Source organism: Canis lupus, chromosome 6, assembly GCF_011100685.1.
Source record: "Canis lupus familiaris isolate Mischka breed German Shepherd chromosome 6, alternate assembly UU_Cfam_GSD_1.0, whole genome shotgun sequence".
Taxonomy (NCBI): domain Eukaryota; kingdom Metazoa; phylum Chordata; class Mammalia; order Carnivora; family Canidae; genus Canis; species Canis lupus.
Window position 1 is genome coordinate 6,558,364 of NC_049227.1, and position 23,060 is coordinate 6,581,423.

Here is a 23,060-nt window from a genome sequence, read left to right on the forward strand (position 1 = left end):
GGGTGAGGGGTGGGCTCGGTGCCGGCCGTCTCACTGAGCCCCTCCCCGACCCTCCCCAGGCCGTCGTCCTGGAGGGCAATTACTGGAAGCGGCGCATCGAGGTGGTGATGCGCGAGTACCACAAGTGGCGCATCTACTACAAGAAACGGGTCAGTAGGGGAGGGGCACGGGGGTGGGGGGTGGCTGCTGACCACTGCTGCTCTGGGAAGAGCCGGTGGGTCTCCCTCCCACCCCCACCCCGACCCAACCCCGACCCCGCCTCCCATTAAGACCCAGGCTGACAGCGCCACCGTGTGGCCCAGAGTCTCTTCGCCACCTCCGTACCTCCAGGCGCAGGGGAGCTCCTGAAGGGAATTGGGGATCCCGTTCGTCCCGGGGAGCTTGTGAGCAGGGGAGGCCTTGGCGGGCAGTGATAGAAGAGGGACAGGCGATCCAGTGTCCACCTCTGTGTGTTCCTGCAGCTCCGTAAATCCAGCAGGGAAGGGGATCTTCTGGCTCCAAAGCAGGTGGGTGCTTCCCTCCAGGTGGGTGAGGCAGGGGCCAGCGAGGGTCCTGGAGGGACTTGAGGGCAGTGGGTGTGACTGCTGTCCTCTAGCTCATTGAGCCCTTCACTCCGGAGGAGGGGAAGTCTTTGAGCGCAGTGGTGGGAAGACCCCAAGTCTTCTGGTTAGCCCAGCAAGTGGTGGGAGGCATGGAGGACCCAAGTCCCTAAAAACTGGGGTTCCAGGCAGGAAAAAGTATAGGGGCAGGAAGCAGATCCTTATCCATTCAGCAGGCCCTCCAGCTCTATCTGCTGGGGGTCAGTCATTAGGAGCCAGTGGGGTGACCATAGGCCTTCCAGGCAGCCAACTGAGTCCTCCAGAGAGAGGTGAGGAGGGCCAGGCCTGCAGAGGCTCCAGACCTGCTAAGCATGTCATCCTCTAGGTGCAGGGCACATGGGAGGGTGAGGGGCAGCACGAGACCCCTGCGTCCCTCCCGTGGCTGCTGAAGGCTCTGTCTCCCTAGGCCGAAGGGGATTGGCAGCCACCGGAGCGATGGTGCGAGCAGCTCTTCTCCAGCGTCGTGCCCGTGCTGCTTGGGGGCCCGGAGAAGGAGCCCGGTGGCCGGCAGCTTCTGGACCTCGACTGCTTTTTGTCCGACATCTCCGACACGCTCTTCACCATGACGCAGCCCAGCTCCGCACCCTTGCAGCTGCCCCCTGAGGATGGTGAGGGCCTGCATCTGGAGAGGGAGGCCTTGAGAATCCGGGAAGCCGAGGGAGGATGGCCAAGGGTGGACGGCCCCCACTCCATCCTGCCTTGCCACTCCTGACCTCACCACTGCCCTCTCCAGCCTATGTGGGCAATGCTGACATGATCCAACCAGACCTGACACCTCTGCAGCCCAGCCTGGACGACTTCATGGAGATCTCAGGTGAGGCAGCGTCCCCTGCTGGGTAGGGTGGACAGGTGGTGGGGGGAGGGTCAGCATGAGGATAGTTCCTAGATGACCACCAGACCTGAGGCCCCGTCCTAGGCCCATCTGGGAGGATGGATGGTTAAATGATTTCTGAGGGCCCTTCCTGGTCTTTCTTTGTCTGGACGTGGGATACAACTGATACGGCCACAGGTGAGAGCAGGGACAGACTGGGTGCCTAGGCAAGGGCCAGGGCCCAGGCACATTGGAAGCTAAAGGCTCTGTGAGCTCCCAGGAAAGTAGTGGATGTTGGGAATCTCAGGAGAGAGAGGGACTTAGTGGATGTTGGGAATCTCAGGAGAGAGAGGGACTTTGATCTGTTTGGGCCTGTTTATTGTTTACACAATTCTCCTTAAAAACTATTAAAGAATATGCATCTGGGTGGCTCAGCCCATTAAGCATCTGCCTTCGACTCAGGTCATGATCCCAGGACCCTGGAATCAAGCCCCATGTCGGGCTCCCTGCTTAGTGAGGAGTCTGCTTCTCCCTCGCCCTCTGTCCCTCCTCCCACTCGTGCTCGCTCTCTCAAATAAATAAATATTTAAAATATTAAAAAAAAAAGAACATTCCAAACATACACACAAGTAGAGAGAGAGTGGTTCACTGAACCCTCATGTAACCATCACCAACTTCAACATATATCAACTCTGACCAGTCTGGTTTCATGTAGACCTCACCCAGACCTCACCTACTTCCTATGTTGTTTTTAAGAAAATCCCAGGAATTAAATCTTGTAAAGCATTTTTTTTAAAGTAACATGTAGAAACAAGTACCTCCCTTTCCTGACCCCAGGGCCACTAGGTCACTGGTTTCTTGTATCCTCTTGGAGATACCCATGTCTGTATAAGCACCTGTGCACAAAGGTTTCCTTTTGTTTTCCAATAGACTGCCTGACATCGCTTTCTTTACTTAGCTGTAGATCTTGGAATCTGTCCCTGATAATCATTTTTTCAGGGGACTCTGGAGCCATGCTCAGGGTCAGGTAGCCATAGAGGCTTGTCTTGTCTCAGCCAAAGCCCAAGGGGGTAGAAAGGGGGTTTCTGGCATAAAGGCTTAGTTTCAATGGCCCCTCCACTTCTTCCCCACAGGGTCCTAGGCCTGTCAATCAAGAGGTGGGGCGGGAACTAGGGAATGAGGAACCACCCCCACCCCTGCCTCAGCCCTGGGCAGGGTAGGGGTGGTGGGGGCAGAAGTGTTGATGGCAGTGCCCAGAGAGCAGACCAGCCTGGGAGGGCAGCGGTCCTGTCTGGGCACACACACCCCTGCCACAGGTAGGAAACTGCCTCCACCGTGGACTCTGGGCCAAATCTGGGGCTAAGAAGCCACTTTTCTCCATCCAGGGTGGCTGCTGGGGTGGAGGTGAGCATGCAACCAAGGGTAGGGGATGTGGGTCATGCAGAGGAGGTGGCTAGCGTGGCCCCCTCTGGCGCTCCACGCACAGGGAGGGCAGGGAGTGCCAAGGCCAACAGGGCTACTGCTCTGATTGTCCCCAAGAGCTTCTCACTTGAGAGGAAACCCGGTGAGAAGGCCAGAACTCCATGGAGGGAGGGGGCTTGAGGAGGAGTGTTCAAGGAAGGGGTGGAGGCTTGGAGCAGGAGAGGGCCTCAGGGAGGGATGTACATCAATGTATAGAAGCTGGGGGGGACCAGGGCTCTGTGGGTGATCAGCTAGGGTTAGGAAGAGGGAAGGAATAATGAAGGGGAGACTATGACAGGGGGTGGTAGTGACTGGGCTCATTACCCTGTGAGCCCCACAGAGCGCTGGGAGCTAGGGAGCAACAGGGTGCAGGCCAGTATGTGGCTGGTTCTAGAGTTAGACCTCAAGGGGCCTAGCGATGAGACCCATGGTCTCTGCCGGCTGAGGGGGCCCTCTGCCACCCAGTCCCTCAGTTAAAGGGAGGCAGTAGGACAAAAAGATCCTTTCTGATTGGGTGGTCAAGGACACACATGAGTCCCTGTGTGCAGGCACACATGCGCACCAACCCAGACGCGCATACCTGGGCACAGAGCAGCTATGCACATGCGGAGCACTTCACATCAAGGCAGGCACATACAGACCCAGACAGAACTACAGACATTGGGGCAGGCACACACATGCAGGGAAGTGTTTTGCATGAGATCACACATTGACACCCCCAGAGCCAGCCTTCCAGCGACACATGGTCACCAGAGTCACATAAGATGCACATACAAGTTTAACCCCCATCAGCCTCCAGGTCTGGTGTGGGCTTATCTGTCCCAGGCCTGGGTCTCCTTCAGAGTGGCCTTTGGGAGAGAAGTCTGACCAGCTCCCCTGGCCAGGGAGCCAGGGCCCATTCAAGGCCAGTGGGGCTGGGTCTGACCAGACCAGGAGGCCTTGGGAGCTGGTTCAGGCCAAAGGCTGTCAGGGTCAGAGAAAGGTGCCCGGAAGGGAGCGGGTGGGCGGGTGGCGCCCAGGCCCGGGATGTGGTTAGGCCACAGGCAGCTGCTTCCCAAAACCAGAATAGCCTGGGGCTTACACAACCCACACCTCAGACAATCTGGCTGCCCCCTCCCCGCCAGCTCTTCCAGGCTTTCCAGCCCTCCCTCACTCCTGCCTTCACCCTGAGCCCACCCGCTTACCTCTGCTATGACCCCCTTAGCCCTCCACCCCACTCCTAGGCTCTACTTTTGAGGCCCCACTGGACCTTCCAACAAACCAACTTACTCCAGACCCACTGACCTCCTGACCCCTCTCACCTCTAACTCACCCCTGAATTGCTGTCACCCTGGGGCTCTTCCCTATGCCAGACCTCCACCCCTTGCACCCCACCCCTCTCCCTCCCTGGCACACTCTATTACCCTGCCCCTTTCTATGGCCCCAGCAGAGCTGGTAACAGAAGCAAAAGAGAGGAATGTCCAGGGTTGGGATGGGAAAAGGGGCCTCATGAGCCAAGTGTGGGGTTCAGTGGGAGGACTATTCCCCGGGGTCCCACTCACTCCCCCACCCTGCCTCTGCTGTCCTGCATGCAGGCCCATCCCACCCGAACCTCTGTTGCTGCTTCCCCTGAGACAGACAGAAACTCTCCCAATTTCACAATCTCCTGTGGAAGCCCCCCCTCCCCCGCCTACCCCCACCTCACTGCCAGTCAGGCTGGCCCAGCCTGGGGACAGGGCACAAGGCCCACTCTCCTCCCACAGCCTCCAGGCCCGCCTGGCCTTAACCCTAACTACCACCGCCCTGTATGTCTGAATTACAGATTTCTTCACCAGCTACCGCCCCCCACAGACGCCCACGCCTTCACATTTCCCGGAGCCCCCCAGCTTTGGCCCCATGGCTGACCCTTTCTTCAGCAGTGGGATCCTGGGCTCAGAGGTGCCCCCTGCCTCATCAGGCGTGACCCACCTCTCAGGGCATAACCGCCTGCAGGTGAGCTCCAGCTCTGCTACACTCAGTCCTGCCTAGGTCACCTACCTGTTTCTGGGAGATAGGGTACTTCCTGAGTGCCCAGTCCTGTGCTTGGTTGACTGAGAGGGACTGAAGGGGGAGAGAGAGCCCATCTCTGCCCTGTGAGAGGGCACCATTCAGCTGGGATGGAAAGATCGTGAAGCATTACTGGACCAGGTGGTTGTAGAAGGGAGGCTGGGGGTAGGGGCATGGAGCCAGGGTACCACTGAAGAGTGGGTTGCTTGTGAAAGGCTTCCTGGAGGAGGGGAGGTTCTGGGCTTAGTGAATGGATTGGGTTTGGACAGAAAAAGAGACCAATAGAAGGCAAGCCAGATGAGGAGACAAGCACAAATGAGCCCATGGAGACAGAAAGCTCAGTGTGAGTGTTTAGGAAATGGTGAACCTGCCATTGTGGATTGGGAACTCACAGGCTCAATTCAGATGTCACCTCCCTGCTGCTTGGTCAGAAGCCTTTTCCCTCTATCATCAGCCTGTTCAGGCATTCTTGTAGTTCATCGTTGAGAGATCTCCTCAACTAGACAGTGAGCTCCTTGCTGGAAGAGCTAAGCCTTGCTCGCCACTCCATGTTCCATACCTAGCACAGTCCAAGCACATTGGCAGCACTGGGTAAATGGTTGCCCAATGAGTGTGTAGATGGATGGGGTGTTGATGAATTGATAGATGGGTTGTAGATGGAGGTGGTTGCTTACATGGGTTGGTGTACATTTAGGTAGGTGAGTGGTCGGTTGGATGGAAGGGCTGGTAGATGGATTTGAAGATGCATAGTTTGATGGGTTGATGAATAGGCTGGTGGCTGAATAAGTGGCTGGTCAGGGAACAGATGGTGGATGGGTGGATGGATTATGAATGGGTTGGTGGATGAATTAAGGAGAGACGGTTGGATGGATTGGTGAATGGGCTAATACCTGGTGGGCTGGAGGACAGAGCAGTGAGAGGACATATAGGTGAACGGAGGATGATGGGTTAGTGGATGGATTGGTGGCTGGATGGAGAAATTATCTGGCAAATGCAAATATAGGCAGGAAGACTGATGCTCTTTCTCACACCTAATAGGTGCATACGTGTGTTCCACTCCCACCTCTCATTAGATTACAATTTCCTTTGGTGTGTGGGGGGTGGGGACAGGAGGGACCATTTCTCCTGTCTCTCCCAGTGCCCAGTCCAGAGCTCAGCCAGGGCAAGAGGCTGCCAGGGTGGCTACAAAAGCCAGCTGTTCCCCCCCTGCTCTCTGTTTGTTCCCCAACCAGGCCCGGAGCAGCTGCCCTGGCCCGCTAGATTCCAGTGCCTTCCTGAACTCTGATTTCCTCCTTCCTGAAGACCCCAAGCCCAAGCTGCCACCCCCTCCAGTACCCCCACCGCTCTTCCAATACCCTGCCCTTGCCAAGGGGCCTGGCCTAGAGCCCTGTGCCCCCCCCACCTTCCCTCCCATGGCTCCTCCCCCTGCCTTGCTGCAGGAAGAACCTCTCTTCTCTCCCAGATTCCCCTTCTCTACCATCCCACCTGCCCCAGGAGTGTCCCCACTGCCTGCTCCCACTGCCTTCCCACCGACCCCACAGCCTGGCCCAGGCCCTGCCCCTCCCCCCTTCCCCATAGACCTTCTACCCTCGGGATATCTGGAGCCCCAATTTGGGCCCCACTTCACAGTACCCCAAAGCATGCGGCCCAGAGGCAGGCCCCCCACCCCATCCCCTAGAGGGCGGAAGCCCAGTCCCCCAACCTTGGCCCCTGCCACGGCCAACTCCACTGCCACTGCGGGAGGCAGCAACCCCTGCCTCACACAGCTGCTCACAGCAGGTGAGATGGGAAGAGCAGGATCCCACAGAGGGAAAGTGGGACCAAATGTAGAAGTGGGGAGCCTGGGGGAGCAGAGGGTGAAGTTTAAGGGGCAGGCTCAGGCTCAGCTGGCAGGATGGGGAGGTGGCAAGGAATTAGGGACATGGGCCCTGAAACCAGAAGGGGAGCAGGACTTTCTGGAAGGGCGAGACGGGGCCTTGGGAGTTGGGTCCCCCCAGTGGATGGGGGGACGGTCTTGAGGCTGGCCCCAGTGGCGCTCATAGTTCTGCCTGTGTACAGCCAAGCCTGAGCAAACCTTGGAACCACCACTTGTGTCCAGCACCCTCCTTCGGCCCTCAGGGTCCCCGGTAAGATGGTGGGCACTGGGAGGTGAGGGTGGGCCCCAGGCTTTACCTCCTTTTAACTCTCTGCCCTTCTCCACCCCAGCAGGAGATGGCCCCTGAATTCCCCTGCACCTTCCTCCCCCCGACCCCGGCCCCCACACCGCCCCGGCCACCTCCAGGCCCAGCCACATTGGCCCCTCCCAGGCCCCTGATTGTCCCCAAAGCGGAGCGGCTCTCACCCCCAGCACACAGCGGTAAAGAGAGCTTGCAAGGCTTGGGGAACTCCAGGGGATGGAGAAAGGGGAAGGAAGAAGGAGGGATGACATCTGAGGCCAGGATGAGAGGAACAGGGCAATGGGACCCTCTCCCCTGTGTTGGTCTGTCTGTGGGTCTGTCTGTCCCTGTCACAGGTGGTAAGCGGCGGCTGTCTGGGGAGCTCAGCTCCATGCAGGGCCTGGGGACTCTGAGCGTCCACGTCTCTCCCCCTCAACCCATCCTCAGCCGGGGCCGTCCAGACAACAATAAGGTGGCACCATTCCCTCATCCCAAGATCTGTTTGCTACCCCTAGGCCCTTCCATGCTCCTTCCTAGGCTCACCCCACTGTCTGCCCCCCAAGACTGAGAACCGGCGCATCACACACATCTCTGCAGAGCAGAAGCGGCGCTTCAACATCAAGCTGGGGTTTGACACCTTGCACGGGCTGGTGAGCACACTCAGCGCCCAGCCCAGCCTCAAGGTGAGCCCCCAGCCCCAGCTGGCACCCCCAGAACCATAAGGCTCCTTCGTAGGCCCCCCTCCCACCGTCCAAGACCCAATCCCAGGAACCTCTGGACACCCAGTTTCCACCTTCCACCCAGTGCCTCAGTGGGCCACAGAGTGGGGCCACTTCTAGCACCTGAGCCTACCCTGGTGATGCCTACAGGTGAGCAAAGCAACCACGCTGCAGAAGACGGCTGAGTACATCGCCATGCTGCAGCAAGAGCGGGCGGCCATGCAGGAGGAGGCCCAGCAGCTACGGGACCAGATCGAGGAGCTCAATGCTGCCATCAAGTAGGTGGGGGACCAAGGGCACTGGGGCAAGGGGGTAGGCCTGCCCGACTCCCCAGCCCTGACTGGCCCCCCTTTCCCCCAGCCTTGTGCCAGCAGCAGCTGCCTGCTACTGGGGTGCCCATTACACACCAGCGTTTCGACCAGATGAGAGACATGTTTGACGACTATGTCCGCACCCGGACGCTGCACAACTGGAAGTTCTGGGTAGTATCCTCATTCGGCCAGGGGTGGCGTGAGTGCTGGAGCCAGACCCAGCTGTGCCTGACTGCAGGCTAGCTCCACAGGCCAGGCAGGGGCCCAGAGCTGCCCCCAGGGGAAGAGACTCAAGTCCTTCCAGGTCTTTGGCATCCTGGCCAGCAGGAGTGCCCGGTGTTATGATGGGAGCAGAGGGAAACTCAGGAAGGAGGCCCTGGGTGCAGCCCAGAAGGGCAGAGAGGGCCCCCGACAGGCCATGGCAGGATGGGGGGCGGTGGCTGCAGCAGGCTTCAAAGTTCATGATGCCACAGTGGCCAGGCCCTTCCCTGGGTTTGAGCCAGATGTCAGGGCTACACATGAGCAGGGCGAGGGTCCTGGCTGATCAGCAGGCCTGTTCCTTGACCTGGGCCCAGTTCAGCATCCTCATTCGGCCTCTGTTCGAGTCTTTCAACGGGATGGTGTCCACAGCAAGCTTGCAGAGCCTCCGCCAGACCTCACTGGCTTGGCTGGACCAGTACTGCTCCCTGCCCGCTCTCCGGCCAAGTATGTGAGCCAACTGCCTGCCCACCATAATGTCCAGGGGTGTCCACCCTGCTCAGACCACAGGCCCAGAGTTTTAGCCATCCCACCACATACGCTGAATAGTCCTCTGCCTACCAAGTCACCTACAGACGGAGGTCTTGGGAGGGGCTGATGATCTTGCTAGCTAGTATATCTCTCTCATCCCTTTTGTCTTCAGCATCCAGGGGAAGGGCCCTGACCCCAGGAGGTGTCTCTCCCCCTCTCTCTTTCATTCTCTCATTGTCTTTCCCCAGCTGTCTTGAACTCTCTCCGCCAGCTGAGCACATCTACCAGTATCCTGACAGATCCAGCCTGTATTCCCGAGCAAGCCACACGGGCAGTCACAGAAGGCACCCTTGGCAAACCTTTATAGTGTTGGCCAGATGCTGCCGCTCACTCAGCTGCCCAGGAGCTGCTGTCCCTGGGCATGGGTTCCAGGGACGACTTCTGGGCACTCCCTTCCTGCCCCAGGTCTGGCTGTGCCCTTTCCTGAGGGTTTAGCAGGGCTCAAATCTCTTCCACCTCCTGGAAGCCAGGAAGAGCTATGTTCCAGTTGCTGCCCCACAAGTGATGAACACTGAGACCTGAGGGGGCAGGGGGGACTCATACTCTTTCTTTGGACCTTCATTTTCTAGTCTGCAAAATAAGGGTGGAGAAGCTTCAACCAGATGATGATCCCTAGGCCTTAGCAGCTGTGACACTTGGGGCCTAAGCTGGCAATTCAGGGAGCTTGTAGGAGGAGGGGGGACAATTGTTTCCCCCACCTGCTCCTCTCCCCACCCCCTTGATGGGGCTCAGGCCTCTACTTCTCGGCAAAGGGGCAGAAAAGGAAGTTCCCACTCTCTGCTCCTTTGCTGGTAGCCCAGTGTGGGGTGAGGTGCTGCAGGATGGCATCCTTGGGTGACGCCAGGAAGGTCTGACCCCAGGAGAAAGCGGGGCAGGTGGTGGCCAAACCAGGGCAGGCATCTTGTATGCGTGTGAATGCGTGTGTGTGGATTTTGTAAAGAATTCTTGCCAATAAAAACAAAAACTGTTTGGGACCATCAGTGTGTCTCATTCGGGAATGGAGAGCCAGTTGGCTGTGGGAGGTGGCCTTGAAAGGACCTTAGCTTTTCCTCTGAGCTGGAAGGCACTGGAAAGTTTTGAGTAGGTAGGGATAGGACAAGATCAGATGTAAGTTCTTAACAGGATGCCTCTGGGTGTGGAGTTGAGAATACACCACAGTGGGGCCCTTAAGAGCAGAGGCAGGGAGTACAGTTTTAGGCTATTGCTGGCATCCTGGTGAGAGGTGACAGACACTCATCCTGGAACTCCTCTTTGCATGGGCAGGAAAAGGTTCAGGAAAGCTTACCACCTTCTTTAAAAATTTTTTTTTAAATTTACTTGACAGAGAGAGCACAAGCAGAAGGGGAATGCAGGGAGAGGGAGAAGCAGGCCCTCACTGAGCAGGGGCTTAGTCCCAGGACCCTGGGAACGACCTGAGCCAAAGGCAGATGCTTAATCCGCTGAACCACCCAGGCACCCCGGCTTACCACTTTTTATGTTGGGAAAGGGCAGAGCTGAGTCAAGAAGTAGAAATGACAGGGCCTTCCACTGGAAACATCTGAAGAGAACATGGGGGGTGGGGGATAGTGACCTCTCCATTATGCGAGATGTGCAAGCAGAGGGTGGATGGCCACTTGGTTAGGATGTCTTAGAAGGAACTGATACCTCAGATGAGGAGTTGGGGTGAATGGCCCTGATACTTCATTGATTTTTCTTTTTTCTTTTTTTTCTTTTTTCATTGATTTTTCTATTGAGCCATTTAACAAATCTTTTCTGAGGGCCCGCTGTGGACCAGGCGATGGTCTTGGTGCTGCGGATTCCATTCACGGCTGGATCCCTCTCCCCATGGAGCTAGTTCAAGCCTCTCACATCTCAGGACTTCTGTGGATGCTTGTGGGACATAAATAGCAGGCAGTCTTCTGTGGCCACTTGCCCTCATTTGTGTGTTATCATAACAGGGATGACAAAACTAACTGCACACTTATCTAATGTTTACTGTCTGCTGAGCACTATTTTAAGCACTTTATTTATATTAACTCACTTATTATATATTAACATCTTCCTCTATAGGCCAGTTATGAGAATTTCAGAGTAAATATATATAAAGCACTTAAACAGTAACTAGCATATGACACCATGTAAGAGTTATCACCGGGGCGCCTGGGTGGCTCAGTTGTTAAGCATCTGCCGTTGGCTCAGGTCATGATCTCAGGGTCCTGGGATCCAAGCCCCACATTGGTTCCCTGCTCCATGGGAAGCCTGCTTCTCCCGCTCCCTCTGCTGTTCCCCTCACTTGTACTCTCTAGTTCTCTCGTCAAATAAATATATAAAATCTTTAAAAAACGTTATCATAATTACTGATAATCCCAATTTCACAGATGAAAAATTGAGGCACAGAGAGGTTAACTAGCCCAGGGCTGTGTTGGTTAGTGAGATGCCCACTCAGACTGTGTGATTCTAGTCTCTGCTTTTAGCCATCTCTCTCTACTGTGCAGGTAACAGGGGCACCTAGGTGTTAAGTGCTATTTGTTGCTGCAGACAAAGTTTTGAAGTGGCTCTCGGAGAAGTAAAATCCTAACAGTGTGCTCTGCTGTTTTTACTCACACCCTTCCAGAAAGGGCCCCCTAAGACATCCCTTGGACCCTGTGTCCCCCCGCCCGATGCCACCTTCCCTTGACAGAGCTACCTACACTTGCTCTCCCCCTCTTTTCTCCCCTCCCACTCATCCCCTGTCTTTGAGGTCCCCACTTCCACCCCAGCCTCACCCCTACACTGACTTGCTCTTACTAAGGTAACTTGACTCCCTCATTGCAAAATCCAATGACCACTTTGCAGTGTTCATCCTGCCTTCCCCCCGGGCCCTTGGACCCCATTCTAGAACTACCCTTTCCCAGTGAATCCAGAATTCTCTCCAGGCTCTCCCTCCTCCCTGACTGTGCCTTCCCAGTATCTGCTGTGGGAGTCTTTTTCTCCACCTGCCCCTTCCTGGACCACTTCCTTCTCATTATGTGGCAAGCCTCAGGGAATACCATTCCCTTTGGCTTCTCTGCCAAGGATCCACTCTTCTGTATCTGCTTTGCTCTGCCCTTGGAGCTGCAAAAGCATATATCCAACTGCCACCCTGACCCCTCCTTCTGGATGTTTCATAGCTTCCTTAACCTCAAAGGAACCAAAACAGAACTCCTCATTTCTGAGACTATAGCCCACTGTCCCTCCTAATACTTGGTCCTCTTCATGTTCCCCATCCCCAGGAATGATGCCACCATCCAGACACTTGTGCAAGCTGAAAACAGTATCTTTGGCTCCTCCCAACATCCCAGGGCCCTGTAGTATCTGTGACCAAGGCCTGGCCCATTGACCTTATATGCATCCATCTCTACAGCCATCACCCTGGTCCAACAGAACATCCCCTTCTACATAGTCTTGTATTAGCCTACCATATCCTTGACAGCTGCTTCTCAAACTTAAATGTGCATTTGAGCTTAAAAAGTCTTCACAACCAGGTCCTGTCTAGACCAATTAAATCAGAAGCCCTCAATGTGGAAGGTTTGGCACCAGCCTACAGCTGAGTCAATGCCAACCCCACCCCACCCCCCAGGACAAAAGGGAAGGAAATGAGGCCACACTCCATTTGCTCTCTGACTGGATCTATGTCCTTAGTCAAGCTTTTATGGGTGTATCTGTCCCCCACCTGGTCTCTCCAGCAGTCCTTCTTCTTAGAAGGTCCTTCTAAAGGCTGGAGAGCCTGCACTGTCAGTAGAGGCTCCTGGTGGGCATGGAAATCTTTGAATCTGGAATCTCTGACCCTGGTAATTCAACTCATTCTGGATTGCAGGCCTGGGAGGCTGATGGGGCAGTGCTCCCTGTTCTGGGAACATTTCCTTTCCAGGCAAGCAGGTCTAACTCAAACTTTATCAATAAGTCTTTCAGAATATTTCCTTTTTGATTAAATCTAGATGAGCTCTGTAGATCATATCAATACCAATTTCCCAGTTTTGATATTGCACTATAGCTATATGTTACTAAGTGGGGGAAACCAGGTGAAGATACAGGGAAACTTCCTGTTGGTTCTCCCAACTTCTCATTAATCTATAATTTCAAAATAAAAATATCTCGCTAAAAATCTTGTAAAGTTTCTTTCCACTCCCCAGGCCACACCTAAGTCTAGGTCCTTATCACCTCCCTCTTAGATCCTGGCAACTGCCTCCTGATTTTCCTTTTGTCTTTGGTCTTGGCGCCCACTGTTCCATTATTCTCTGCCTTGCCTCCTCGAAAGGACCCACTGTGGTGATGGCTGGAACAGCGCCTTTAATAAACGATTATCAGTGAATTACTCAAGAGGAGGACTCAGGGCAGCCCAGGTGGCTCAAGCGGTTTAGCGCCGCCTTCAGCCCAGGGTGTGATCCTGGAGTCCTGGGATCAAGTCCCACGTCAGGCTCCCTGCATGGAGCCTGCTTCTCCCTCTCTCTCTCTCTCTCTCTCTTTCTGTGTGTTTCTCATGAACAAATAAATAAAATCTTAAACTGGGGGATCCCTGGGTGGCTCAGCGGTTTCGCGCCTGCCTTTGGCCCAGGGCGCGATCCTGGAGATCTCCCTCCTCCTGTGTGTGTCTCTCTCTCCATGTCTATCATAAATAAATAAATAAACAAACAAACAAATAAACAAATAAATAAATAAATAAATAGATCTTTAAAAAAAAAAAAAAAAGAGGAGGACTCAGCAAAGCCTGCATATCTCGGCCTCGAGCTTTGGAGACGACGCAGCCAAACCCCAGAAGAATCAGGCCCCGCCCCCCGGGACGCGCCAGCGACAGGCCCCGCCCCGCAGAGACACGCCCACCACAAGGCCCCGCCCCGGGACGCTCCGCCGGTCAGGCCCCGCCCCATGGGCTGTCCAACGGCCAGACCCCGCCCCTCGGGGCGCACCAACGGCCAGGCCCCGCCCCGCGTGCGTGCGCGGTCCCGCGGAGGCGTGCCGGCGTCCGCGTCGTCGGAGGCTGAGGTGGCAGTGGGCCCGGCAACATGGAGCTACCGCAGATGCCCGAGCTGATGGGCCTGTCGCTGTTGCTCGGGCTGCTGGCCCTGATGGCGACGGCGGCAGTAGCGCGGGGGTGGCTGCGCGCGGAGGAGGAGACGGGCAGCCGGTCCGCGGGTTAGTGGGGCGGGGGCGAGTGGAGGCACCCCGCGGGGACCTTGCTCCTGGCCTCCCCGTGGTCCGACGTGCGGTTTGGGCCGGCGGGGGTGCCGCGGACCCTCTGGGCCTCAGTTTCTCCCTTTGTGAAATGAGCTTCGCTTTCCGAGACGAGTTACCGAGGTAGCGAGTTACCTCAGGAAGCGCTAGTTGCAGGCTGCGTCCCGCGCTGCCGCTTCCTCGGAGGCCGGGCGGCGGGGGTGGAGGGGGCCGAGGCGCTCGCTGCCCTCTGGGCCTCCGGGTCTCCCGCGGTTGCTTCCAGAGCTCTTGTAAGCTCTCGGGTGCGCTGCTTGCTCGTTATTTTAGGAAAGCGGGGAGCGGTGAGGGGAGACGCGTATTTGTAAGCACTCGGACTAGTTCCTCGACAGGAGCAACGTTTGTTAAGTAGCTACTACTATCTCAGTAGGTGTGAGGAATTTTTCCTTTAGGGAGCTCGCGGTTGCATAAGGGAGATCATCCGAAAATGTAGGTGAAACATAGAGTGGAATAGGTTTCAGAGAGGAGGTCAGTACTAGCAACCAGGAAACCCAAGGGTGGGGGTGGTCAGCCCTGCTTTTTTGGGTGGGGAGGGACTGGTGAAGGGAAGCTTCACTGAGTAGGAAACACATGGTGTGGGGTCTCGAAGGACAGGTGTGTCAAGAGTTTGGCCAAGGAGGAAGGAAGAGCATCGCTGGCAAAGGCAGTGTGCATGGAAGCAAGCAGTTCTCAAAGGGCATTTGGTGGGGTTTTAGTGTGAGGGGAGAGGAGGGCAGGATGCTGACAGGAGAGGGCAGGTTGTGGTGGTCTCTGTTTATGGGCCTCAGGAGTTTATTCCCTGTAGGAATTGAGGGGCATCTGGAGTAATGTAACACATGCCAGCTTTGCACCTGGCCTGACTCTCAATTAAAATGGCTATTTTATGCACAAGTGACTGGCACCATTCCCGGCACAGGGTTGGTGCTCAACAGGGGTTGACTACTTATCATCCCTGAGTTCTCTCTGGGAGTCCTCTGAACCTTTAATGCTTGTGTTGGGCACTCACAGCTTCTCTTTGAGGAAACTAAGGGCCAGAGCAGTTAAGGAACTTGCCCAAGGCCAGGCCCACCAAATTGGTTGTGCACATAATTCCCTACCTAGGGATGTCTGGCCAAGGATCTGCACTTAGCCGGCTGTGCTATGTACCAGCGAGCTGCACAGGCCCGGAGAGTGCCTTTTCTAAGTTGCATTGAGGTACTGTATGGACAAACAGCAAGTAATCTCCTCAAGGTCACTCAATGGTAGAGACACAATCCAAACCCAGTCTGATTCCTAAGCCTCTGTTTTTGCCTACCTCACTGTCTCTTCTCAAGCTTGGGGCCTTATCTGGTCGTCTCTTGCTGCTCCACTCAATGCCTGGTCACTCACAGGTGGTCAGAAATGCTTAGTGAGTGAATGGGTAGATGACACAGTCCCTCCTCATAGGCCAAAAAGCAAATGGATTTCCACCTGACAAGTCCTTGAAGTCCAAGAAGCAGAAACAGCATCAACGAATTCGCAAGGAGAAGCCTCAGCAGCACAATTTCACTCACCGCCTCCTGGCTGCGGCATTAAAGGTACATGGATACCCATGCTCAGCATACATATACAGAGACTCACAGCCCCCCCCCCCCCCCCCATAGACTTTTCCTTTTTAAGGCTCTGCACATGACAGACCCTTCTGCCTCTGACTAAAGTTAGTGGGGATGCCCCATCCAATCCCTCATCATACCCCATCAGCAGCTTGTCGTTAATCCAGGCAGCAGACCCCATCTGCCCAAGGGGTCCCTGTTCATACTTCCTGCAACCCTTCCCTTAGAGCCACAGTGGGAACATATCTTGCATGGACTTTAGCAGCAATGGCAAGTACCTGGCCACCTGTGCAGATGACCGCACTGTCCGCATCTGGAGCACCAAGGACTTCCTGCAGCGGGAGCACCGCAGCCTGAGAGCCAACGTGGAGCTGGACCATGCTACCTTGGTGCGCTTCAGCCCTGACTGCAGGTGGGACAGGATGGAGCCTCAGCTTTGCCTGCAGAAGCCCAGTCCCAGGCTTATGTCTTTCCCATACCTGACTTGGGATAGTGGGGGTGGGGGTCTCCCTGGGGATGGCAGAAAGAGTATCTGGACAGCTTAAGCACTGCCTGGGGCTCCCTAGAGGTCTCTGCATTTTACACAGAAAGGAAGCAGAGAGGGGAAGATATGTTCCTACTTGGGAAGTACTGAAACCTGGCTCCAGATTCGTCCTGGAAATTATAATGGTTTTCTAAACTCTAGAGAGACACCAAAGGAGCCAAAGCTATGCGAGTCCTATCTTCTGAGAAGTATTAAGAGGTTTTGAACAAAGGAGTTAAGTTGCAGGGCTTGACTGGGGCATGAAGGAAGACCATGATTTTCCTCGGAGCCTAGCATACAAACCTCACACATAGGCCTCCGTGTCCAAACAAATGAGTGACTTGTCTGCTACCTGCCTCTAGAGCCTTCATCGTCTGGCTGGCCAATGGAGATACCCTTCGTGTCTTTAAGATGACCAAGCGAGAAGATGGGGGCTATACCTTCACAGCCAACCCAGAGGACTTTCCTAAAAAGCACAAGGCACCCGTCATCAACATTGGCATTGCAGACACAGGTAAGAAGCATTCAGGAGATGGAGCTTACCAAGGACTAGAAGGAAGAGCCCCATTTATTTGCTGAATGAGTTAATGCTGCTTGAGAGTTATGCTCAGCTCCAGTGTGACAAAGGGGCTCTGGCTCTGGGCTCTCCTGGAGTCCTAGAGCCATAGCAGCTCCCCAGGGGAGGCCAGTAAGACCCATAGGCTTGAACAAAATCCTTATGTCTGGGGACCTTTGGCCCAGGAAGGGCGCATGGGTATTTGAGAAAGCAGAGGCCTTCTGAAGTGTCTCCTTAGGGAATGACACCTGGTTGAGTCATTGACTCAGTTCATGTCACCACCACCACTCCCCCTACTTCCTACCCCCCCACCCCCAGGGAAGTTCATCATGACCGTTTCCAGTGACACGACGATCCTCATCTGGAATCTGAAAGGTCATGTGCTGTCTACGATCAACACCAACCAGATGAACAATACCTATGCTGCTATATCCCCCTGCAGCAGGTGAGGAAGGAGGGCCTTAGCATCTAGGATGGGCAGAAGTTGTGGCCAAGGACAGAGCAGAGAGCCAGCTTCAAATAGCAGAAAGAACATACAGTGTGGAATCAGCACACCTAGATTCAAGTCCTTAGTCTCCCTTTTTGTCATCTATAGTTTTTAAAAGGTTGGGATGGGGTACTATGTATCTTATACCATGGGCATGAGGATGAACTGAAATCCTGTGTAGATAAGCGGTTTTAAAAGACACAATGTTGTTTACATAGAAGATTACTAATTTTCTCAGGAATGAAGTTTAGTGGGTTGGCAGAAATGAGATACTCTTTAAGTTGTAAAGGAACCTGGTTGTGTGGCAGGTTTGTGGCCTCTTGTGGCTTCACCCCAGATGTAAAAGTTTGGGAAGTCTGCTTTGGGAAAAAAGGTGATTTCCAGGAGGTCGTGCGAGCCTTTGAACTGAAGGGGCACTCTGCAGCCGTCCACTTCTTCGCTTTCTCCAATGATTCCCGCAGGTGAGTGCCTCCTCTCTCATGGGTTACTGGGGGCTCTCAGCCCCTCTTGGCAACCAGGACTCTTTGCCCATCTCTGTGGCAGCTCTGAAGTGGGTAGAGTGCCTGGCCCTTGGCAGGAAGTAGCCCCAGCAGTGCAGTTGGCTTCCTAGCTGGAGCCCCTCCTGCTGTCCCAGTGCCTTCCCCTCCAGCATGTGTTGGGGCTAGAGCCGTGATTTTCCATGCTGCAGGATGGCCTCAGTCTCCAAGGATGGTACGTGGAAACTGTGGGACACAGATGTGGAATACAAGAAGCAACAGGATCCCTACTTGCTGAGGACAGGCTGCTTTGAAGAGGCGAGCACCATGCTCTGCCGCCTGGCCCTCTCCCCTGACGCCCAGGTCTTGGCTTTGGCCAGTGGCAGCAGTATTCATCTCTACAACACCCGGCGGGGTGAGAAGGAAGAGTGCTTTGAGCAGGTCCATGGGGAGTGTATCACTGACTTGTCCTTTGACATCACTGGCCGGCTTCTGGCCTCCTGTGGGGACCGGGCAGTGCGGCTTTTCCACAACACCCCCGGCCACCGGGCAGTGGTGGAGGAAATGCAGGGCCTCCTGAAGCGAGCCTCCAACGAGAGCACCCGCCAAAGGCTACAGCAGCAGCTGACCCAGGCCCAGGAGGCTCTGAGAAGCCTGGGTGCCTTGAAGAAATGACTCTGGGAGGGTATGGCAGGAAGGATCTGGCATGCTGCTGCCGCCACCACTGCTGCCACTTTTCTTCCCAGGTACTCAACCAGCTGGAAACCTTTTGAAAGGAGTATTCTGATTTTCTCGGTGACTCCTCTCTCCTTTTCCCCATTGAAACTATTATTGCCTACTTTGATATCTCTCTCTTTGTCTCTCCTTACTCATTATGACTCCTGGCCTTACTTGACCCTCCAGTCTAATGACCAAGGTGCTTCTCTTTCTCCTGGGCCCATGGGAGGAATCTGTCTTCACCAGGCACTGAGGGAAATAGTACATTGAAGAGAGAGAGGACATGGCCTTGACCTTGTGGCAACTCACCGTGGTACCCAAAGGAGTCTGTAATTGTGGAGACAAAACCATGGGGACGCCTGAGTACTGACCAGTAGTTTTGCAGAGATAGGAGCCTGGGATACCTTCCAATTACAGAACTGTGGTATGTTGTCAGGGAAGAGCTAGTTTTAATACAGGCGAAGCTTCTAACTCCATCAAAAAAAGAATTAAGGTTTTCCATTCTGTGCCTCAGTTTCCTAATTTATAAAATGGAGACTAATCCTCTCTTGATCTGCTTACAAAGATGGTGTGAAGATATGCCTGTATAAAGTCTCTAGATTTGGAGGTGGAAAAGAGTAGCAACATATGTTATCTGTCGGCCAATCTCATTTATCAACTACCAGGTAAAAGTAGGACTGGGTGTAGTTTGAAACTAAATTAAAAGAAGAGAAACACATCTTGGAAAAGCAAAGTTTGTGGAACTTGATGATATATTTTTTATCCAGTTCTGCTTTAATTTGTGTAGGGAATCACAGGATTCCAAGATAGGACTCCTCTCTTTAAGGTTATATCCTGTTTGAGGAGACCTCTTTGCATTTTGTCAGATATTTGTATGCCTGCTTTGTGCCTAGCACAGCAGTAGGCACTGGAGATAAATATGAACAAGACATGATCTCTGCCGTCAAAGATGGCCACTGAGAGAGAAGGAAACATGGCTATTAAGTGTTTTTTACTAGTTAATTCATAACTGTAGAAGGCTGTTGTAAAAGTCAAGGCAAAGGGAGGATTGAATCAGGATATAGGCAGTGAATTTGAAATTGAAGGGATAGAGTTGGTAAGAGATTAGGCATTTAGAAGTTCAAAGTTTTTGGATCTGAGACTGTGGATGTCGGAGAATGGAAATGAGGATCCAGGGTGATTTGAATCTTGGCAAAATTTATTCATCTGAAATCACATTCTTGCTGTCTCTTCCTGTAAAATTGGGGCCTCCCCTAGACATCCCCAACTCATAAATGTTTGAACAAGCACAACCTCGGAGTTATCCCTAATTACTCCTTTTTTCATTAATCCTTCTGGCCCATTGCCACTACCAACCATCCACCCCACCAGAAAATTATTTTGGTTAGACTCTAGAATCTATATCCTGAATCTGATTCTCCATCTTTCTGTTACCATCCTGGTTCTAGCCACTGTCACCTACTGAACTGTGATAGCGTAGCTTCCTCACTGATGCCTCTGCTTCCTCTATTTCCTTGTTAAGTCACTGTAAACTAGCAGAGTGATTTTTGAAAATGTGAACCAGATCACATTGTTCCCAAGCAAAAACCTTCCAAAGGCTTCCCATCGCACTTGGAATAAAATCCAAAATTCTTGTCATGGCCTAAAAGGTCCTATGTAATCTGGCTTCTTCCTTCCTCTCTGATCTTGTTACCACTCTCCCAGCCACCCCAAACTGGGTGTTACAGATTTAACCAAGCCAATTTATATCCTGCTTCAAGCAGAAGCTGTTCCTGTGCTGTGTTCCTCCTGCTTGGACGCCTTCTTCTTTTCTGTTGGCAGACTTGTCATGCTTGTCGTAATTCAGTTCTCCATTTCAGTTATACTTCAGAGAGACCCTCCCTGACCATCCAGTGTGAAGTAGCCCTTTCCACCAATCATATCACACCTGTCACGTTAGCTTACTTTATTTTTATTACCTAATGCTTTCTGAAATGATCTTGTTTGGATATTTGTTTGCCCCAGGGGTTTCAGCTGAAATGCTTATGGATGTCAGGTGGAAAATGCAAATGCATGAATGGGGCCACAGTTGCCTGGGTGTAAGATGGTGGGAAATGGGGAGCACTGAAGTGATTTCTAGAGGTCATGTACTGGGGTGAGGGGTAGGGGTGGCTGCTACTTATCATTCAGGAATTCAGCAGAAGTTGCTTGTTAGATAGAAGCTAGCAGTTGGTGATTTATTATACAAAGACAAAAACATTGTATAGACCAAACAAAGCACTTGGGAGCCAGATGCAGCCCACCAGTCTCTCCTTGGCAGCTTCTGGATCGTTCATTAAGCCACAGGAATGTGAACTCCGCAAGGGCAGGATCTTTTATCTTATTTGCTCTCTATCCCAACCACAATACCAGGGACAGTAAGCACTCAATAAATATTGAAGTCAAATCAGGGGCAGTTAAAAGACATTTCAGTAAGCCTCATCCCACTCAGTTTTCATTTTGGGTTTATGCTCCTGATAACAGACTTCTGGTTAATAAGACTATGCACACGGGTCTCTGAATATTTGCTTTCAGGTTGTCAGAAGAATGAAGCTAAAACACTTCTTTGCATATCTGTTTGGCTCTGGCTTTACTCTTACTGTGTATCCAGGAGGCAAGTGACTGTAGTATGTTGAGTTACTGAAATCAGAAGTCTTTGGTTCCAAGTTGGGCCGGTCACTTACTGCCTTAAGGCCTTGAGCAAATAGATCACTGGGCCTCTCTGAGTTTGTTTCCACATCTGTAAAATGGGAATAAATCCTGTCCTGAGGGCCTTATAAAGGGCTGTGAGTTTCTAATAAGACAAGTGAAGCACTACAAAAAAAAAAAAAAAAAAAAGTCCTCACAGATTCCCTGAGGACAGCGCTCCTCTCACTTAAGATGAGACTGGTTCTGTTGTAAGCATGGAGAAGGTACCTGCATATTAACAGAGCAGGTACCGTGATTCAAACTGTGTGTGTGTGAAGGCAGCATTAATATTTTAGTATTACTATCAACTTCTGTGGGTTTGCAATTTTTCAAAATAAAAAGCCGGGGAAATATTTTGAATGGTGGTATATAGCCTATTTTTATCAGTCATCAAAAACAAGACAATCTTTAAGCCACAAAAGTGCACATTTAAAGGCCTGTCGATAGTCTTGGTCAATTTCGATCAAGGAAAAAGGATCTTCCTATGTAAGAAGGATCTTCCTATGTAAGATTGTTCTGTGCCTGGAGGTGACAGGAGGCGAGTAGGAAGCACATCCTGTTATCAATGATAATGGGTCACCTCCGACAGTGTTGGATAGACTGAACGTTGCCCCCAAATTGGCCACAGACCTAGAAACTTAATAATTCGGGGATTCGTGTACTTTCTACACAATTCCAGAGGAGTCTTCCTGGTGAGCATGGCTTGGTTTCACACCCAGCTCTCGAGGCAGAGGCACCCTGATGGGTATCGGTTGGCATTGCAGGATTGGCCATGACAACTGAAAGCATGATTTCTGCACAAAATTCCCATGTGTCTTCTAAGCCTGTCAGTGCATTTCCAAGTCTCCAGTTCTTCAAGCTGCCAACTCTGATTGCAGAATTTTGGGCAGTTGGAAAGTGAGTGTGAAAATTTCTATTTGCTTCCCATTCTGCACACCCTGTTTGAACCCCTCTGCATTTTTGTGATCGCATTAAGTAGTGGCTAACTTGAGTACTATGCATCTAATCCCCATCAACTCATTTTTTTTTTTACCGCATTTTAATTTTTATCTGGTGAACTACGCTTCCATGACTCTTAATCCATGTGACTTAGAGGAGAGAGACCGAGACCCTCCATGGTGGCCATGTAATCAATCATCAGGCCCCTGGACTTTGCCAGATCTGTAGAAAAGTGGTGTCTTGAATTTTCTGTGGAGATTGCTTAGTAAGTAGGTTGGATGGTTATTACGGTAGGTAGTCCTGCCCAAGAAGGAAGCTAGAGACCGCATGCCAGGGAGGCTGTCGGATGCAGACACACCTGAAGTGTTTACCACTGGACTTGTCAGAAGAACCAATAAATTCCTATTTATGATTAAGTCTGTTTGAATTGGGATGTTCTTACTTGGAACAAAAGAGCCTTAACGTCAATTAAAGAGTTCAAGTAAATTGCCCAAGGCACATAGTAAATGGCACACTCCAATATTTCAGTCGAGGCCTATCTGATACTAAAGTACATACCTTTAGCCATCAGGTGCATCCCCAACATTTGTAAAGCCAGAGGTAGGAATATGAATGGAGACTCCTGTGCTCTATCTTAATATTTCAATTATAAGTCAAGCTGAGCCCAAGTATGTTCCATCCTCCTAACCTCGACATAACATTCTGGAAAGCCAAGTTTGAATTTAGAATTCTCAGGTCCAGTCACTGTGGTGTCACAGCTGGCCATCCCATGGCCTAGGCCTCTTCCCACCTGGTTCTTTGCAACATCGTAAGGGAAACTCCAGCACACACTTCCCAAGTGTCGTCATCACTGCAAACCACTCTCCCTTGGCTACCCAGCACATGGGCCTTAAGAGTGTGCATCATGGGGCAGCACCATCTTTGTGAAAATGGACCCAGGGGAGAAGTTCCTATAGGCTTTAAAAGAAGCAGGCTTGGGTAGTTTTGGACAAGGTGTAAAGTGGGTAAGAGTAAACTGTGGTCTGGTGGG

The 23,060-nt window shown here is 52.8% G+C and overlaps 2 protein-coding genes across 13 annotated transcripts in view; both read left to right on the plus strand.

Moving 5' to 3' along the window:
- The window catches only part of MLXIPL (MLX interacting protein like), a 34,810-nt gene extending 24,959 nt beyond the window's left edge, over positions 1–9,851 (plus strand). For 6 of the 11 annotated variants that reach the window (XM_038539106.1, XM_038539111.1, XM_038539109.1 and 3 more), the window contains 13 exons: positions 60–149; positions 462–506; positions 1,006–1,207; positions 1,333–1,413; positions 4,673–4,842; positions 6,129–6,675; positions 6,955–7,022; positions 7,102–7,524; positions 7,616–7,735; positions 7,922–8,049; positions 8,133–8,256; positions 8,658–8,787; positions 9,060–9,851. In XM_038539106.1, the coding sequence (XP_038395034.1) occupies positions 60–149; positions 462–506; positions 1,006–1,207; positions 1,333–1,413; positions 4,673–4,842; positions 6,129–6,675; positions 6,955–7,022; positions 7,102–7,524; positions 7,616–7,735; positions 7,922–8,049; positions 8,133–8,256; positions 8,658–8,787; positions 9,060–9,178 (2,247 nt within the window). In that variant the 3' untranslated portion in view covers positions 9,179–9,851. Of the gene's footprint in view, positions 1–59; positions 150–461; positions 507–1,005; positions 1,208–1,332; positions 1,414–4,672; positions 4,843–6,128; positions 6,676–6,954; positions 7,023–7,101; positions 7,525–7,589; positions 7,736–7,921; positions 8,050–8,131; positions 8,257–8,657; positions 8,788–9,059 lie in introns of those variants that run through there. The other 5 variants (XM_038539107.1, XM_038539108.1, XM_038539110.1 and 2 more) reach the window with 5 other exon arrangements.
- Positions 9,852–13,818: 3,967 nt separating this feature from the next.
- Positions 13,819–22,446, plus strand: TBL2 (transducin beta like 2). Of its 2 annotated transcripts, XM_038539117.1 has the most exons (7): positions 13,819–14,001; positions 15,481–15,611; positions 15,854–16,038; positions 16,512–16,663; positions 17,024–17,150; positions 17,501–17,653; positions 17,881–22,446. In XM_038539117.1, the coding sequence occupies exons 1-7, from the start codon at positions 13,872–13,874 to the stop codon at positions 18,341–18,343; spliced, it is 1,341 nt and encodes a 446-aa protein (XP_038395045.1). In that variant the 5' UTR covers positions 13,819–13,871; the 3' UTR covers positions 18,344–22,446. The 2 variants fall into 2 exon arrangements, with proteins under 2 accessions (XP_038395045.1, XP_038395046.1); XM_038539118.1 differs by lacking the exons at positions 13,819–14,001; positions 15,481–15,611 and having other exon boundaries at positions 15,885–16,015.
- The last annotated feature ends 614 nt before the right edge of the window (positions 22,447–23,060 follow it).